General features: G+C 34.5%; 2 protein-coding genes across 2 annotated transcripts; both read left to right on the top strand.

Annotated features, from left to right (window-relative positions):
* The first annotated feature begins 4444 nt into the window (after positions 1 to 4444).
* On the top strand, positions 4445 to 6102 carry LOC113726248 (uncharacterized). The gene is made up of 2 exons (XM_027249856.2): positions 4445 to 5043; positions 5757 to 6102. Exons 1-2 carry the CDS (start codon positions 4462 to 4464, stop codon positions 5922 to 5924), a joined length of 750 nt encoding a protein of 249 aa, XP_027105657.1. The 5' UTR covers positions 4445 to 4461; the 3' UTR covers positions 5925 to 6102.
* Positions 6103 to 14539: 8437 nt separating this feature from the next.
* Positions 14540 to 18300, top strand: LOC113726244 (GDSL esterase/lipase At5g45670). The gene is made up of 5 exons (XM_027249852.2): positions 14540 to 14923; positions 16186 to 16310; positions 16886 to 17131; positions 17316 to 17571; positions 17888 to 18300. Exons 1-5 carry the CDS (start codon positions 14665 to 14667, stop codon positions 18109 to 18111), a joined length of 1110 nt encoding a protein of 369 aa, XP_027105653.1. The 5' UTR covers positions 14540 to 14664; the 3' UTR covers positions 18112 to 18300.
* The last annotated feature ends 911 nt before the right edge of the window (positions 18301 to 19211 follow it).

Here is a 19211-nt window from a genome sequence, read left to right as displayed (position 1 = left end):
TGTCTATGTATTCGATCATTTTAGGATGAAAATGTCGTTGCGCTGTGTGTCTTTTCCTCCTTGGTCGATCAACTGAGCTGATTGCTGTGCTTTGTCAATGTTTGATGGTAAGTAGTCAAGTCGGCCAACCTTTAATATAAGAGCAGGCTTCTTATCGTTGTTGTTAACATCACATAACAAATATTAACAAATTTTTTTGACAGCCCAGCAGCCTGCTTGGAATTTTTTTTTTTGTTGAATGTCAGCCCGGTAGCCAGCTAGAAAATTTTATATATATATTTTTTCGGAGACGACAACAGTTGTATAATCTAATCTATACTACATTAAGGGGAGAGGACGGGTCTAAGGAGGTCCAGGGATAATTCGGAGAGGATTGAACTATCATCGGATTAAACGGGTGCATGACACACCCGTCTGAATTTTTTTGAAGCAAATTATTTAAATGTGATATTTTGGTGGGAGGCACCCCACCAAGCTAGGTGATGGCCACCAGTTCAAAGGCAAGGTTAGAAAATTTTATACTTGCTCCGTTAGAAAGGAAATGGAGAATAGACAACTTCACCGTGTAAAAGGATGCCTTTATGAGTAAAAGCAAGGGCAGCTGTTTAAGATTTCTCTAGGTACTGGCCCTTGCTGTTTTGGACATTTCATATTCTTTTTTTTTTTGATAAAAAAAATTTAGGTAGATGTAACATTAGTTACTATAGACCGCTTGTAGAGATTTATATAAATCACTTTCAATACGATTTTTATATCGATAACATGATTTGAACATATGACTCTTATATAAAGAAATGAATCATTTTATTAATTGAATTAACTTGTATTCACAGCATTCTAAGTTCATACTCTTGCTTCATGAACACGAAAACAAATTGTACTGACAAAAAACAAAGGCAAAAAGAGAAAAGAGAAAAAGTATCAACGAAGACCAAGGAACCTAAAAGGAATAAAAGGAAAAGCGCATATGCATGTGGTACTGATAAAGGAGCGCATGGGAGTGCAGAGTCTAGGTCTCTCAATCCGGTCCAATGAGCCGGACTTTCATAAGTTTAAATTCAATTCATTTAATTTGGAGCATTTTCGGGTTTCGATCTATGAGTTTCATGTTCATAAATATGAAGTTCATACTCAACTCACATAATGTTCGAGTTGTGAGCGTTAATCGAGTTTAGTCCAATTTCACATATTGCTCCTTAATTTTCTTAATATACCTATTATAACTATCAAGTTGTAAAACTAATTTAACATTTACAAATATTAAAACTAAACATGAACAAATAATAGTTCTTAAAAGGTATATAAACCAGAAAGTTTTCAACAATATTTATATTTAATTCGTTCAAAATGCATGAAAAATAATAATAAAACATGTGATTATTATCCAATATATCTTTAAAAGTTGAACTTTTTTTTTTTTATAACCATGTGATTTAAATCCAAACATATTTGATGATTTGTGTTTGTAGACAAAAAAAAATCAACCAATATTATGCCAACATAAAAATTTACTCAACCAATAAGAAAAGTTAGATATTCAGTTATGAATTACTAATATTAGTTCTCAAGAAAGCTCATAAAAGAATTTTTAAATGTATTTTGTAATTTATATATATTTAGTATTTAGTAATAATATATTTGAATATATAATTATATATAATATCAAAATATAAATATTTAAAGGACCGAACCTATATCAAATTTGAGCCTAATAAATCCCAAACCCAATTTATATTTAATTCAAATTTAATTTTTAAATTTAAATTTTTTGCCGGATCGAACGAGCCGAATTCGGACTCGCCCAACCCATCGACAGTCCTAGCAGAGTCTCCGGAAGTGGCAGGAATGGAAAAACAGGGACTCGGGGCACGGACGGTTGCAGGTGCAACCGTCCCTGCCAATTGTAGTTATTATCAACTGGCCGTAACTTTCTTTGTACATCGTGTAACTTTTTTTTCACAAGATGTATTTTCACAACAGATAGTGGTGGATCCCACACTTGGCGCGGAAATCGAGTTACATGGTGTAATCTCAGTCGCACAAAATTTTGAGGGCCAATCTTGGCCCTTAACCGTGCAGTATGACCGTCCCTACCCCAAATCCGAAAAACAGAGAGTGTACTGTTGCTGTCAATGTCATCTCATCTTTACCCCTGCCACTTTTTCTGCCTTGCCTTTACTCCAAATCACAGGAACAATTGAATGATGAACGAATGAATGAGACTGGCACTTAACCGACGGACCCTGGCCATTTCCTGGAATTGTCCCTTTGGAGTTCGAGCCCCTTGCTTGAAAATGTTATGGTCTGCTGTCCTATGCATGCTGCTTTACTTTTTTGCTGCTTTACTTTCTAGGCCTTCAAACGTTTTGAAGTCTAAACAAGTCTGCAGGTGAATGAATAAATTCTCATGCTAGTTTCGATACAGCACTAAATGAGGGCGAGTGTAACTCGTAAAATTCTTTATTACTCCACTAGTCGGTGGAGTAACTATTAACTACAGAATCAGAAAAGTTATTACGGTGACGTGAATCTAATTAAATTGAGTCATTAATAATTTGATGAGATGATAACCAAATTCTCCATCAATGTACAAAGTCAAGAGTTAGGCCCTTCAGTCTCGTAAACATAACTTCATGCTCCTTCCTAGTCCCCAGTTTCCAAATAAATATAACTAGGATGTAAGTATCCAAATCCAAACTCAAACACTTATGGAATTTAAAAAAGTAGATCCAGACCTAGACGTTCATGAGTCTAAATATCTAATAGTATATGTGGATATGTTTCTGAACATATAGTGAATAATAACTAAAATAAAAATATTTTGAAAATATATAGTTAAAAATTACATAAATATCATTCAATTTTAACTTTTAAATAACAAAATTAATATTCAAGATGTTGAATGCAATACTATAGATTCAAAGAAAGAACTATTTCAACTAAAACTATTTATTTTCAAAGTTTCATCACCATCTACATTCAATCTTTCATTTATTTGCCTTTAATTTTTTTTTCTTTTCTTGAAAAGTTTTGTACCAATTATCATGACAAAAAATATTAAGAGATAATTTTAGAAACCTTCCCTGAGATTTCTGACAATTTCACTAACCTTCCCCTAAAGTTTGCAAAATTACACAAACCTCCTCTGAAATTAGGGTTTTGGTAACAACATTAGTCTAAGTCAAAAAAAGTAAAAATAAATATGTACTTTATGGCGAAAAAATGAAACTTTTATTTCATAAATGATTCTTATGCATATATATAAGTTATATTAGTAAAAGGATGAAAGTAATTAAAAGTTAGAAACAATTAACACATATATTACCCTATTCAAAAAGTTCACATTTAATGCATTAGACAACATAAATAAGCAACAAAACTACACTAATGATCGCCAAATTCAGTCATCTCTCTTAATATAAGTTTTGCTACAATTTTTGTGATTTTGAATTAAAAAAATTCAAAATTTGCTTTTCTTTTCCCTCATTTATTCTTTATTTTTGCAAAATTTCTTTACAACTACTACAGTTTCAAGTGTTTCAAAGACAATTTCCACATGAATTCTACCAAAGCTTTCTTCTGATATTGTATACAACTAATTTCTTGTCATTATCAAGTTTTATCGATCACAAAATAGCGCCATTTGATATATCAATTGGCGTTATTTTATAATTATATGTCGCTGTTCACCATTAAAGAAATTCTCAACAGTTATTTTGTTGATTATTTACTAATAGTTAATTAATGCTCTAGTTATTCACGGAGCCCATGTTCTAATTAGAGCATGTCTTATTTATTACTTCCTTCGTTCCAATTATTTAATCATATTTTGGGAATTCAACTTTTAAAAAATAGTGATTTGATTGTGATATTTGTATTTTTCTTTCCAATTTTATCCATACAAATTCAAAATTTGAATTTGAATAGTAACACGTATATGATTATAGAGAAAGACTATATTAGAAAAAGAGATTAAAAGATATCTTGATTTTCTTAATAAGATAAATATTTTGAGACATCACAAAATGGAAAATAAGATACTTTTATAATTTCATCTTAAAATATTTTCTTGGAAATAAAATGAGAAACTAGAAATGAAAGAGAGAAATTTAAAATTAAAAGAATTGAAAGGCTAAAAAAATTGTATTTTAGGAAAGTGATTTGAATATTTTTTTTAATCATTTAAGGAGAAGATAGATCTCTGTAATTTATTTTTTTTAATTTCAATCATTAAGATAAAGATTTTTGTGGGAAAGAGGAAGAATTAAATAAAGAAGAAAGAGAAAAAGAAATAAAAGAAAGGAAAACAAGGTAAATGAAAAGTCAAAATAATGCAATGGTAATTTTGTCCTACAGATGGTTAAGTGAGCAAAATTAAAGGTTAGGGAGTAAACTGAGAAATGAAATATTCTTTAAGGGGATAAAATGTGATTAACCCTGTGATATAATTACACGGAGCCTATGTTCCCCGCCATTCTCCAAGATCCGAACCACCGCCGGTCCTCCAGCACCGCCACCGTGGAAAGCGGCGCTGCTCTTCTCTCTCAGTCAATGCTTACTTCTCTCGTGAAAAACAAACTCTTCTCTTTCCTCCTCTTCTTCTTCCTCCTCTTCGCACCATCACCCACTTTTTCCCTCTCCTTCCCTCTCTCCAACTACGGCACTCTACTTTCCCTATCCCACTCGCTCGCTGTGCGAGTTGCCAACCTCCGTGCCTCACGAGGCGACCTCACGGGCTCAGCCCGTGCCCGAACTATAGCGCACAAAATCGAGTCAGTTCAGGGACTAGGCCTCTGGAAATTCACTTGGAACCTCGGTTCGGACTATCTTAAAAATTACGCCTGGCGGGATATCAATACGGTCTCAATAACTGACCTCTCCTTTGCCGTTTCCGACCTTAACGAGTTGCTCAGGGAGCTCAACGAGTTGTCCCGAGTCGGCTCTGATTCCGAGCGAGTCGCCTGGGTCGGCCGAAACTATAATAGAGTCTTCACCGTTTCCAGGTCGCTGTTTGATAAACTCCTCAAAATATTTCGACAATCGGTAATGCTTTTTTTCTCTATTTTTTTGAGTTATTATTTCCCCAACCTCTGCAATTTAAACCTAATAAAAATTTTCTCCTGGCATTGATATGTGTGTTTTTTTTGGGGAGGGGGGGATGCGATGCTTAGTTAAAAAAGCATAATTATGGACATGTCTACAAATTGCTAAATGTAAATAAAGAGTGTAAATTTTGTAGAAAAGTGAGTACAAATTACTATTTTATAACAATGAGCCCAAAATTATGCTCTTTTTATGAATTAGAGATTAAAGCGTGCCATTTTCGTTAAACTTTCTTGTATGGCTATTATGTGACATGGTAAGGTCTCTTCAGCTAAGTTTTGAAAGATTTTAGTTGATGAATGAGCTAAAGTATTGTAGAAAATAGCCATATGTTCAAAGAAAAGCATTAAAATCGAGCTTGTAAAGTTTGTAAAATAGACAAAAATTAACAGAATTAGTGCTTAGTGTTAAAAGATGTTTCATTGCAGTGATTATGGGAATAATTGATTGTTTAAATATCAAGTTGAATGAATAAGTTCAGTGAATTTATTTTTGGATGAAGTTCTCTTTCTTTTATTATTTTCTAGTTTAAGTACAAGTTTCTGGAACATGGTAAGCAGCTTACAGATGGAAGTGATTAGAAATATAAAATAAAGCACTGTTTTTCCGTGTAAAGATGATTTTTTTAAAGGTTTTTAATGGGTATGGCGCAGGGACCCTTTAGGGAAGTTGTTGAGACAATGCAGAAAGAGGTGGTGGAGGGTGACTTGTTAAGGGACTGTCTTGAGTTAGGTACGAATGACTTGAAGGGCTTGATCCAAGTTCTGAAGGACATGGCTGCACAGTACACTGCCTCGACATTTAGCAGAACTGACTTGTGATCATCTCATGTTTGTGAGTTTATGGGAGAACAATTCAGGGTTTGAAGACGCCTTTTGCTTGTGTATGTCTATCCTGTAGTCACTTCAAAATGTTATCAAAAAGCAGTTTTGGTTGTTATTAAGACCTCTACAAAAAAGCTTGGAGTAAATGAAATGATCTACTTGAATTTTAAGATTATGCTTGAGCTTTTGTATTTTCACAGTTATGAGAATGTTATCAGCAGATTATGAGTATAAATTCCAAGCTGTTTCATGGAGTAGATAACGTTGATCAAGTCGATTTACGTGCCCTAATGAATCAGTTTCTTTATATTCTTGCCCTTATCATTCAAGCAGAAGTTGTTAAGTTTATGAAAAACATAAGGGAGCAAAAAAGGGAATCCAATTTTGGAGCTTCATGGAACATGACTATAAGTTTTGCATCTGATATTTGGGGCACTTCACTCATGGTTTTGATCAAATTTGAAGTTCTGAGTTCTTCTGAAATGTTTATGCCGAATTTAAGGGCAGCAATTTTACTGGCATCATCCACTCTGAAGGAAGGTTTGTCTTCTAGGAATGATATATTGGAAGTATGCAACTCCTTATCCTATTTCATGAAATAGTCACATAACATTTCGGAGGGAATTGTAGATTTCTAGAAATAAGTATTAATCTGGGATGTGTGCAGCTAAAGATGGCTTCCATAGAGCTCAATCACAGAAACCATTTATGCAATAGGTGTATCTCTTACTTGGAGCTTTTAAACTGTGCCAATAGCTTCCCAAGGCAGGGGATGGAGTATACTCTTGCTTATAGGATGAAATTAGTACAGTGGGCAACTTTCAGAAAATAGCAAAGGAAGAAAGCTCCAACTTTTCACAAACAAGAAAGGCGAAGGACAATTTGGAAATTCCTTACTGAACTGGTACAATAAATGGGAAAAACACATTTCTGCATCCAATGATGTCAGAATGGCTCAAGGAGATAAGGTAAAAAGCAGAATTCTGAACTAATTGTAGAAGTGGAACAAAAAGCCACAAATCATGTGGCATAGACAACCTCTTTGTGTTTGCCTAGTTTTGTAAGTAGTCTTCTTATCACCGAGGGTAAACTTGGAGTTATGTTACTTTCACTTTTTCACTATAGAGAGGTTAAATTTTCCTTTGTTCCAATTTGCTTGTCAAGTGAAAGATTAAATGGTACAGAAAGCCGAATGGCTCTAGGTTGTGTGAAACTGGCTTTCTAGGGAGGCATTTCAATGAAAACCTTGCTAACTGGAAACTGCATGCCTTATGTTCTGTATTGTTGCTTGAATTTGTTACTTAGGTACCTAGTGAATGGTGATCTAAGCGGTGAGAACATGAACAATATCATGTTAAATTAACCCAAATCGAGTTCCACCACAGTAATCTTTCAAGCTTTAATCTTTCTTCTAGATGAGTTCAGTTCTTCCATTTGGCTCTATTTAGTGTAATACTTCCTGTATAGTTATAAATCTTGAATCTGTTTTAGTTAAACCATTCCTAATAATGTTTAGTCTAACCCTTTCTTTTGCTAGCCTCAGTCAGTCATTTTAACTAAGTTTGTTTTTACCTTCGACTTGCCTAAATTATCTTAATCTAGTCAGTAAATTTATCTTCTAAAAGTTAATGTATAGGTAGGGATAAGCTATGATGAGAAACAATATGGGTTGGGCACCTTTCTCGTTTAGCATTGGGGGATATTAATCTTCTAATGGACTGAATCTCAGAATTCACTGTGACAATTGCAAACTTGTGTTTTCTTATCTCTTCAATTTATTCTGTTCGTGTAGAAATGATAAAGGAACATATTGGACTATTCTTTTCCTCTTGTTTCGTCTGGGACATTGATAAAGACTTAGTTGCTGGGTAATATGGCCTTCTGTCTGTATGTCTTGTTTCAAAGGGTGGGGAGATTGACAGAGGTCGATAATTTGGTACAGTGACGTGCAGTGCATAGTCTGAATTCTCTCAGCTAATCATAATTTAAGATTTCAATTCAAAGTGTTGGATATTGGTATCATATGTCAGATCCATTTTCATCGAGAATATCTTGTTAAGAGATTGCAAAGAGAATGTATCTATTTCTCAAATGCTTATAAATTGCATTAAGAAACAAATAGCAACTAAATTATTACAGATGCAGAATTGGATGATTATCATGCTGTTTTTATGACCAATAGGTTTTGCTTTGCTAGAATATTATGTTAGGAGTGTTATGGGTGTCAAGATATGTTAAACGACATTAAGATATGCAATAATGTGAGGTCTTCTGATGAAAAAGGATTTAAACCTTATCTTTCACAAACAGATCATTGTCCCTCCAATATGGTAAACAATAGCCTAAAGAGTCTGTATCCTGAATATAATGACTCAGAAAAAATGCCTGGCGTACTTTAATGTAGTTTACCTGCTGAGCTAGTTTGATGAATTTCACATAATGATTGTATCAGTTTGTGTCATATTGGTCAGTGATATGCATCTTTTGGTCTGCTACCATTTTATATGGATATAAGCTCCTCTCTTTTGGGTTTCTTTGTGTATGTGCGCTTTTTTTCGCATGAGAATCATATCACATCCTGCTTGTTTCTTGTAAGTGGAAGTCAGTTGCAATTTTGCTCTTGATTTGCTATGGGTTGTGTGTATTTGAAACTTAACATTATGTGATGCATCTCTGAAATTACAGCTTTCTCTTAATAAGATGTCTGTGCTATAATATTGGTCTGAGAACCTGTTTCCAGTATAGTAATATGTGTAACTTCTTTCTTTTCAAAAAAAGTTCAATCATGATTTTCTTATAGGATTCTAAATGCCATCTATCTTATTGTTCTTTTAAATGTAGTATCAACAAATTTGGACAGATTACATATTCACATTGACTGGAGTTGTCCTACAAACTGGTTCCTCATAGCTAAAGGCCCTCACCTTCAACCTTAGACTCTGGTCATGTTACATTAAGAATCATAGAGATGTGAAAAGTTTCATGCTTTGAAAGTTTCATGATTTTCTATCCATGTATTCTTTCTATTTTTAAGTTAATTTTATACATGACTAGGGCTGAATGAGAACTTCCAGAGTGCAAATCTGAGAGTAAAATGAGAAAAGAAAATTGAATTAGAAAAGACTGATTCCATTTTGCATCCTCGCATTATTATACTTGCAATACTTTTCATCTTGAACTTCAATTTGATAATTCAGTCCCTAGACTATCATCTTTTTCTACGTGACCCCTGTTTACTAAATTAATATCTGGATAGACTTTGAGCTCATAAGTAGCTGATGCATCTTTTCCGGCAAAGCACTGCAAGCATTCTAAATAACAATAAAGAAATGATTTTGAGCTGCTGTCTATATGTCACCAAACTTTATTACCTAATGCTGCTAAATGCTGTAATTATACTTGGCTCAAGTGGCATAAAGAAGGTCCTGCTAGTCATTCAAAATAGCCCCACTTGCTGCTAGATTTTCCTTTTGGCTGACTATTTTCTTATAGATATAGAAGTTGAAGTTCTATTTTCTGATGAAGCAAATTAAGTTTTGCCTGAACTTTGATTCTAACCTCTTGTGAATTATGTTCAACACTTCCAAGAGGAGACAGAAGGTCTTTTTGATTCCAATTCCATGGGCTGAAATTTTCTGCATCACACATAGCTTCTATTGGCAGAACTTTGTTTGAAGTTGTCTTCCGTTCTTGGATGATGTATATTGAATATGCAAACCTTTCTTAAGTTCATTAACTGGAGTATTACGAATGTCTTGATCAGCAACAAGTAATTGATGTTACGGTGCTCCCTGCGACATGCTAAAGCAGCTCCAAAAAACTGAAAGAGCTGACTATGTGTGTGTGTGTGTGTGTGTGTGTGTGTTTTTTTTTTTTTTTTTTTAAAATTTACATCCTCATTTGAAATTGTGAGAGTTCAACTCCTATTGTATTATCAATTCTACCTGTTGACTATCTTTTTTCCAAGATAAGAGCTCAAGTCAAGGATAGGTACATTTACATTCACAACTTAGAATTTCAGATGTTGTGATTACTGTAAACGATTAGGAATGCTTAATCACCATGCTGCCATATGCAATCTGTATTTCCTTCTTGACAGTGTTTGCTCATGAAGCATTGCTTACCACAATTCACGCTTGTGCGAGGGCTCCTTGCACTCAGCAGGGATTGGATTCATTTTGAGTTCCAGGAAAGGCTTGGCTTATTCTGTGATCAATCTTTTTGGTTATTAATTAATTAACTTGTCTGTCCGTCAAAGCTGGTGGCTTATCTTATCGAGACATGAATCGTATATTAGCTAATGCTGCTGAATGTTTGGGCTTAAACAAAACTAGTAGCTGCAATATTTCCCTTTTCGTCTGAGTACTTTCGGTTAAATAGAAGTTAAAGTTGGTGTTCTGCTGATCAAGTAGCTTAAATTCTGCAGTAACTTCGTTTGATTTTAAGCTTAGATGTATTATTCTTTTTTCAACTTTACGAGGAGACGAGGAAAAGGCCTTCTGATTTCATTTCTGTGTCTGCATTAGGTGTATAAAAGAGCAGCTTTTACCATTTTTTTTTTTTTAATCCAGTGTATGCAAAGTTGGATTCCACTCATGCATGATGTATTTTGAAGATGAAAACCTTCTTGAGTTATTGCGTATGTCTTTATCAGCAACAAATGGTGTTTCCCTGCTCCTCATAGCACGCTAAAGAGGCCCGAAATCTGGAAGAACTGAACGTGTATGAGGGACCTATGTACAAGATTATTGTTATTTTTTGACAGTTTTGTCCCCCGGCAGAGAAAAGGGTAAAGCATCCATCGGTGCAAGTGACGGAGATACGGCAACCATCGCAGCCCTAATTGTTGTAGATCAAGCTTGTTGCTCTCTCTTGGAGTTTTGACCAGTTCAGCATGTCTTTCTAATGTTTGCTCAACCACTCTGCTAGAAATTAATTGCACCAGCTTCAGAAAATCCACAATCACATGCCCAATAAATGCTACAATAGTCAATCATCTTATCATCTGTCATATTCTCCATATCTGCCAAGTAGTAGTAATAATGTTCTTAAGTTGGCATCTCTTTGTACTATAAATGCTCCAAATCTGCTGATTTGACTCTCCAGAGCGTATAATTTGGTGAAGTTTATGAATTATAGCTGCCAAAATCTTGACATGGGTTTTGTGGTTCGGAGCAGAGCCAGAAAAAATTTTCAGTGGGGGTAAAAGTAATAATATCAAAATGTTTTATTGGCTCTTTTTCTAATTTTTGAAGCAAAAAAAATATTCATCAATTAGTTAAAATGAAAAGTCTTTTGTAGTTTATTTCAAATGAAATTTTGTGATCCAGATATCCTTTTAAAATATTAATTCATGAACTAATTTAGAAAATCACATAATTTTTTCACTTTCTTAAAATTTCGAGCGGCATAGTTGAAATTATATCAAAATTTTACGGGAATATTATAGGAATTTAAGGGAGGTGGTGGGGCTGGTTCAGAGGTTCGTTAAATTTGGTGCTGCCATGTATAAAGGTTATGCATATGTATGAATATCTTTCTTGTCCAATAGCCGCGTTGCATGGAGTTTAATGCAGTAGGAGGAAAACTTGTGAAGGCTTTGGCGTTGGCCGATTTGAAGAAGTAAATGAGTCTGTTGTAGCCATGTGGATTGTTCGTGTCATTAATATAAAAGTGATTTACCATTGTGTTTGTGCTAGTCGAATGCTGCTTACTTCTTGATGCTAAACAAGATAAATTGACAGTAAAATTTACTTTAAACAAGGATAAATTGTCAGTATGGTAACGAAGGCAAAAGAGCAAAGATCTTGTGTCGGTGCTCTCTCCACCAAAATAAAAATAAAAAAGAAAAAATCAACAAGGCTTCTGAATTTTCAAGTTGGCAATAAGATAGAACAGGAGATTTTTTTTTTTTTTTTTTTTTGTAATGGAAAAAGACAATAGGCGATCGATCGCGAGAATATATATAATTATGAACATCCTATGTGCTGATTCATAGTTTTCTCAATTGATGGGCTGGAAAATTTTTTCACTTTGCTTTTAACCACAAAAATAGTTTTCTCGATTGATGGGTGGGAAAAATATTTTCTCGACGAAATAATTTATACTCCCATGTATATTGTGGAGCATGGGTCGTCGGCAGCAAAATCATGTGTAACTATTAATACTCGTAACTTGAATTTATTACTGGAGCGCGTGGCGGCTGTGATTGCCTCATTGGTAATTGGTAGGAATGGATACTTTTGCAGTTTGCTTGGTCCAGCGTTTCTTGTTTGACTTTGTCAATAATTTGTCCCAGTTCTTGTCTCACCGCCCATCCTCAGACGTTAAGTGGTTGGGATAGCTTCCGCAAATTTACTACAAAGCAGAATTAGCAACTTGTGTTATGAACGTTGTTGTCTCCGAAACCTCCGACCAAATTTAGCAAAATTGTACAATTATCTCCCAACTCCAACTCAATGAATACTATAAAACCGTAGATCCTAGATTGTACCCTTCCATTTCCCTGAAAGAAATGTAAGAACTAGATAGTGTTACCTCTCACCTCGACCTTCCCACCCCCAATTATCAGGTAAATTTGAATATGATACCGACCAAAAAAAAAAAAAAAAAAAAAATCTAAAAGCCCTCCCCCGATCACTGGCCAGCATTTTGCACCGACTAGTAAATGACTATCCGAGCAAAATGCGAACTCATGAGTTTGTTTGGATAGAGAGAATTTGGGAAAAAAAATTTTGCCTCACAAATCCCAATCACCTTTTTATCTTCCTAATCACCTTTTTATCTCACACACATCACATCACAAAAAATGCTACAGTAAATATCTCAAATAAATCATCCAAATAAACTCTTATCCATAATTTCCATTGCAAAATCACGAAAACCATTGTAACGATGGGCATCTATTTGCAATTAAGAATTTGAATGCGACATTAGTAAGGTATTGACTTTGAAAAGTTAATCCGGGACATCTTGAAGACCACTTGACCGTTTAGGCGTTTACTTGGGTAATGGATTAATGATGAAGAAGACAAGGTCAAATCGTTTGCTGGCCACTGTATGCAGACTATTATTGATTCAACCATGCTTTTGAGGATCAGCTGGTGGCAACTAGGAAGATTTCGCAGAATTGGCCAATTAATGTTTAGCCTCTTATGCGCGTAAGGGAGTTTAGATTTGTCTTTTAGGAGGGGATGAATCCAAATCAACTGCATCCCGAATCCACACTTAGTAGTATAAGTTTTTGATATAAATGATAAGTTCAAATAGAGTTTTAGACCATGAAGCAAGCACATTATTATGGATGATTCGTAACCTATGCACAATGAATAGTGGTTTATAAAGCACATATTATTAGGATTAATCTTTTCGTAGCATATGAATTTAGGTCTGTAAAATATATTCTGCATGAAAGATTCATCCTATTATTTACTATATAAATTTGGAAATTCCTCGCTTTTTTTTTTTTTTTTTTTTCTCAACTGTGATGAAAATTTTACTTTTGAAAGTTCTGAAATCTACCAGATAAAAGGTAAGTTCTGTCATTATGTAACTTGTAATCAAGTTACACACTCTATATTTGGGAAATTAACTATAATTTTTGGACACTTTCATGGTGACTTTTGCCCCAGCTATACCGTCCAGTCAAAGCGCAGAATAATTCTCATAAAGTTGGAGCTAGTCTCGAACTGCTATTGTGATTATTTCGTTCATTGAGTACGCGTAGAAACCCCCGGGGTTGGCTCGGCTGGGTGCCTCCTTAGATCCTAGCATCGTGTAGTCGCGGTTCGATCACTCCTATGGTCTTGTGTCTTCTGGGGGGTGGGGGCACAAGCGGAGTGGAAATAGTCGGGTCCGGAAATATAATCCGTCGAATTCTGGATACCTATTTCGTCAGAAAAAAAAAGAGTACACGTAGAAACTGACAACACGTGTCTGACAGACAGCTTTAGAAAAAAATTTCCCTCCCAATATATAAAAGGAAAAAAAAAAGGATGGTTGTAAATTCTAATTGTAAACAATAAATTCAAAAACTGTTGCTAAATCATTAATGCGTAATTGCAAAGATAGAAAGTTAGAAAGTAAACGCTTTAAATATGAAGTATAAACCCTATATTCAAAGATTTTCCTTAATAGTACTTTTTTTTTTACACATATCTTACCATATATATATATATATATATATATATATATATATAAACATATTTACTGTGTCCCACGCATTAACTCGATTTAATTTCTCATTCAAATTTCAAAATTTAAATATGTACCATATGTATGCATGAATTCATATACAGTGTCTTATTACACAAAACGCTTACTCGATTTAACTTCTTTTTTTTTTTTTTTAAAATAACAACTTAAATCCACCAAGAACACCAGCTAAAAAAACCCAATTCAAATTGGTTACCAAACACTGCAATAGAGGGGGGAAAAGACGAACCAGCGTGAGACAAGGTACCTGGAAACTCACAGTACCTTACCCGCGTGTATTTAATGCACCATACCGACTTCCCATCCATAAACTTAGTAATTGCTAAATCATCGTCTCTCAATTCTCTCTGTTAATTGGATCAAAATTTTCTATATATAATGCCTCCAATCCTTCTATATTTCATCACTCAGCAACACCTCCACTAACCTAAAGGTTTCTTCTCCTTCTGCTACTTCACTCATTTCTGCAAAATTCATTGACACCTTTTTGGGTGGGATATTTCTCTTGAAGTGGGCATCAGGCATGGCAATGGCCCTAAAGGGTGGTGAGCTGAAAACATTCTTGGTGGGGTGTCTGTTGTTGGTGCTAAATCTTGATAATGGAGTCTACGGAGAACCCCAAGTTCCTTGCTACTTCATTTTTGGTGATTCACTTGTAGACAATGGCAATAACAATAATATCAACTCCCTAGCCAAAGCTAATTATTTGCCTTATGGAGTTGATTATCCTGGTGGACCAAGTGGAAGGTTTTCCAATGGAAAAACTACTGTTGATGTTATAGGTTTGGATCTCCATTCCTTTCTCTCAATTCCGCTCTTTTTATCTCGTTGTCTGCTTGTAAACCTAGATGATGAGGTTGGTATTCTGCGAAGAATGCCAGAATCATTTGCTCTTTTAAACATGCATGCCGATATCTGCTCGCGAATTTTAGGAGTCAGCTTTATAGGCGTTTGTTTTGAAGTCTGCATTTTCACCATGAATCTCTTCTCATGAACCCTCTATTTCACCAAGTTTCCCTTCTACTTTTATTTAGTTGCATGAACAGTGAACCATACATTTAAATTGGCTTTTGAGTCCTTTTCTCTAAGTAAATTTACCATAAAATGTACTACGTACCTCATTTCTTTTTAATTTTGTGGGTAGGTTTTACTGCATTTTTATTTACGTTTATTAGTAAACTTTTATGTATGAGCAAGAAATAGTGTCCAGTAGTGCAATTACCACTCGGAAAAATTATAATCTAAACAACAAAACACATTAACAAAAAAACTAGTAAACTTTTTTCAGCTTGTGCTGCATTTTTACAACAAAGTTTGTCAGTCAATGCAAGTTATTTCGTTTCAAACAAGGTCAATTGAATAAATAGAAAATTGGTAGAGTGTGAAAGCATGATTAATTATATTGCTCATATCTCGGATTCTACTTGGGTTTTTTGGGCTCTAAAAGTACTTTCATTAAATTCCTTAGTGGCTATGATCTAAATTAAACATCGGATACAATTAGCAAACAACCCAAGGTTGATGGATGTGAAAGTATTATTATGAATAGCCACCCTTTGTTTTGGGTATAATAATAATAGTCACCTAGTTTTGTTCTAAGACATTAAATTAGGTATCCTTAAATAGAAAATATTACACCAACCTTTTCCAAGTGGGACCATCTTAAAACGGAATTGAACCAAACAACAAGAAGCAAGAAGATTGTTCAAGAAAAATAATAGGTGCCCACTGTAGCAAATTCATTCTTCGAAATGCTCTTTCTATATAGTACTCTTGTCCAAATAACAAGCTCCATATCTGACAATCTATTCAAAAAATTTTTTTTTTTTTTGCGCATTTATTCTAAGGGTCCTACTCTGCCCATTATTGTTGCTAAGCCAGGCGAAATGTACAAATTAGTATCCTCTATGAATTAGTAATCAAAATATTCTTCAATGTACAAAAAGAAAAAACATATGGTATAGATGTTTAACAATAATTTTGCATCAATTGCAAATGCTATACTTTGTGTCAATGGTACACTAATTTGATGATTTGTTATCAGCGGAGCTGTTAGGGTTCGAGGGTCCTATTCCACCCTATGCAGAAGTTAGTGGCCAAGAGATATTAAAGGGCGTAAATTATGCATCTGCAGCTGCTGGGATTAGAGAAGAAACTGGCCAACAACTGGTACTCAACTCTACTTTTGTTTCAGCAAAACCAAAATATAGTCCCACATTGTTGCTATATAATTTTTTTTCTGCTTTACTCGTACTTAAAATGAGACATTCTCGTCCTAATGTCCATTTTTGGTCTAGTTTTGCTTGAAAATTCTGAGGATGCGAGAGAGGGCTTTGCTATCAAACCTTAAAAAGGATTACATTTTTCCCGACGTACTCCCCCCCCCCCCCTCCCCAAAAAAAAAAAAAAATTAATGATTTTATATGACCTTCTAATTTTTAGGCCAAGACAAAAAATAAAGAAAAAGAAAGTGGACTTTGATACTTCTGTCCACTTTTCGGAATAGAATAAAATCAAAATGGACTTCGAGACCAAAATGCAACGATTTCACATGTGAGATCAAAGTGCATCATTTCAAATGCGAGGGGCTAGAAATGTATTAAGTAAAAGTATGAGGGTCTATTTGCATCTTTTTCCAATTTTTTTTTTTAATGATTTCACAAGTTTTCTATCGTCATTTCACATACATATATATATATAGTGGGAACATGTATACTAATTCATTGGTCATTGTGAAATTTTAGGGTGCAAGGATTAGTTTTACAGCACAAGTGAACAACTACAAGAATACAGTCTCGCAAATAGTAAATATTCTTGGAGATGAAAATTCTACTGCAGATTACCTAAGCAAGTGCATATATTCAATTGGAGTTGGCAGCAATGACTACCTTAACAACTATTTCATGCCTCTCTACTACTCAAGTAGTAGGCAATTTTCACCTGAACAATATTCTCAGGTCCTTATAGAACAATATACTGAACAAATAAGGGTGAGTATTCTCATTTTCCTTCTTCTCTACTTACTCCTTTTTTATTGTTGGTTTAAATCTGAAATGCTAAAAAAAAAAAAAGAAAAAAGAAAAAATGAAGAAGCAGAAGAAGAAGAAGATCAGAGCAGTACCTGGTTTTAGCATATAAATTGGGCCTCAAATTTTTTGGTTCTTACCTGTGCAGACGCTTTATGATTATGGAGCAAGGAAGTTTGCCTTGATCGGAGTGGGTCAGATTGGATGTAGTCCAAATGCATTGGCCCAAAATAGCCCTGATGGTACAGCTTGTGTCCAGAGGATTAACTCTGCAAATCAAATATTCAATAATGGACTCAGGGGATTGGTGGACCAATTCAACAACGACCGAAGTGACGCAAAGTTTGCCTACATCAATGCTTTTGGCATTTTCCAGGATTTAATTAACAATCCCTCAGCTTTTGGTAATCATTCTTTGCGCCATTCGTCATTGCTATCTAACATTCTCTTTTTCTTGTAATCAAGAACATTATTTCATCATAAAAATGGGAGCAGTTCTGTGCTGTAAACTGCAAGTTGTGTAGGGTTAAAATGCTATTTTTATCAGGGAGCTAAAGCCCAAATTTGGAGAAGGGCCCCTAGGAATTGTGAGTGATAAGTGACATAGATTTATATTGTGCATTGTGCCTGGCATAAAATTATAATTAGGGATGTGTTTGATTTTTGTCAACGACCAGAATTTAACTTGATTTGTGCATTGATATTTGTTTCCATATGCAGGTTTTAGGGTGACAAATGCAGGGTGCTGTGGTGTTGGAAGAAACAATGGCCAAATAACTTGTCTTCCTTTCCAAACTCCATGTGCAAATAGAGATGAGTATTTGTTTTGGGATGCTTTTCATCCATCTGAAGCTGCAAATATTATTGTTGGAAGAAGATCGTACAGAGCTGAAGAGCAATCTGATGCGTACCCCGTGGATATTAGTCGTTTAGCTCAACTGTGAAGATGAGGATGTTAAATATCATTAGTACGTAGTGAAGCAGCTGATAAATTCTTGCCAAAAAAAAAAAAAACACATTGGTATTCTTAGAAATATATACATATGCAAACTTGATTTTGCTATGTTGTTTGAAAGATTTTCGAACTTTAAGTGGTTTCATTTATCCAAATAGTTGACCAAACAAGTTTTGTATGTGGCTTTGAGGTGTCAAATTTTTCTTTATCCAAATGTGCAATTTATTTTCATTAAGTAGTATAGCAACTTGAATTCCATTTACATATGAATTAAATCAACTGAGGAGGTGGAAGAGGAAGATCCCTATTCTTGGGGGGTCAAGCAATCGCTATCCAAATCATATAACATAAAGATAAAATATCGAAAAACAAGCAAAAGTTTCTAGTGTGGAGATGAATATGGCTCCAGGTTTGAAAGTGACTATACAAATTATGCTTTCCAAAAAAAAAAAAAAAAAAAACTGGATGAATAAACACTGTGCAAATTCATGGGTGATTCTGTGGCACAATCAACAAACTTAATTGCTAGAGACGCCTAAAAACAATCTAGTATCGTTAATTTGGTCGTAAAAAAATTCGGGGTCATATTTGCACAAAAACATATGCAGTAGAACCCATTTCTATAAGGCGAGGGCAATGAGACACTATGCAACAGGCTCTCTTCTAATGTTACTTCTTCTAATGGTGGAAAATGCAGATATTTTATACAACAAACAAACACGCATAAAAAATCTGGAAAAAAAAAAAAAAGAACCTGTGACAAACAAACTGCAGACACTGACTTGCTAGACTTTAACCAACAACCAAAGGATTTTGCAATATCAAGACTAGTTTGTCGTTGGTTTTGCCAATTTCTTCAACTCTTCCATTCGGCCTATGGTCGGTAAAGAATGACTTGACATGCTAGCAATTTTGTTAGAAGACTCATTCACTGTTTTATTAATCAACGATCTAAAGCTTTCTATTACCTCATCGTATTAGCTGTTTGTTGTGTTCTATATGCTTTTTCCCAATTTAACCCCGATCCTTCAGTTAGGTAGTCATATGTGAAAAATACCCGTATTAGTACCTTTTGCTCTTTCAAATATG

The sequence above is a fragment of the Coffea arabica genome, chromosome 2c (genome assembly GCF_036785885.1).
Source record: "Coffea arabica cultivar ET-39 chromosome 2c, Coffea Arabica ET-39 HiFi, whole genome shotgun sequence".
NCBI lineage: Eukaryota > Viridiplantae > Streptophyta > Magnoliopsida > Gentianales > Rubiaceae > Coffea > Coffea arabica.
The sequence above is the reverse complement of the archived record's forward strand: the minus strand, read 5'-3'. Positions and strand labels throughout refer to the sequence as shown.

What these genes read in the sequence shown, in the direction of transcription:
- LOC113726248 (XM_027249856.2), top strand. Translation starts at nt 4,462, where the DNA reads ATGTTCCCCGCCATTCTCCAAGATCCGAACCACCGCCGGTCCTCCAGC. An exon ending in TCAAAATATTTCGACAATCG is followed by an intron (nt 5,044 to 5,756) that starts GTAATGCTTTTT and finishes GGTATGGCGCAG; the next exon opens with GGACCCTTTAGGGAAGTTGT.
- LOC113726244 (XM_027249852.2), top strand. Translation starts at nt 14,665, where the DNA reads ATGGCAATGGCCCTAAAGGGTGGTGAGCTGAAAACATTCTTGGTGGGG. An exon ending in AATATACTGAACAAATAAGG is followed by an intron (nt 17,132 to 17,315) that starts GTGAGTATTCTC and finishes TTACCTGTGCAG; the next exon opens with ACGCTTTATGATTATGGAGC. An exon ending in TAACAATCCCTCAGCTTTTG is followed by an intron (nt 17,572 to 17,887) that starts GTAATCATTCTT and finishes TTCCATATGCAG; the next exon opens with GTTTTAGGGTGACAAATGCA.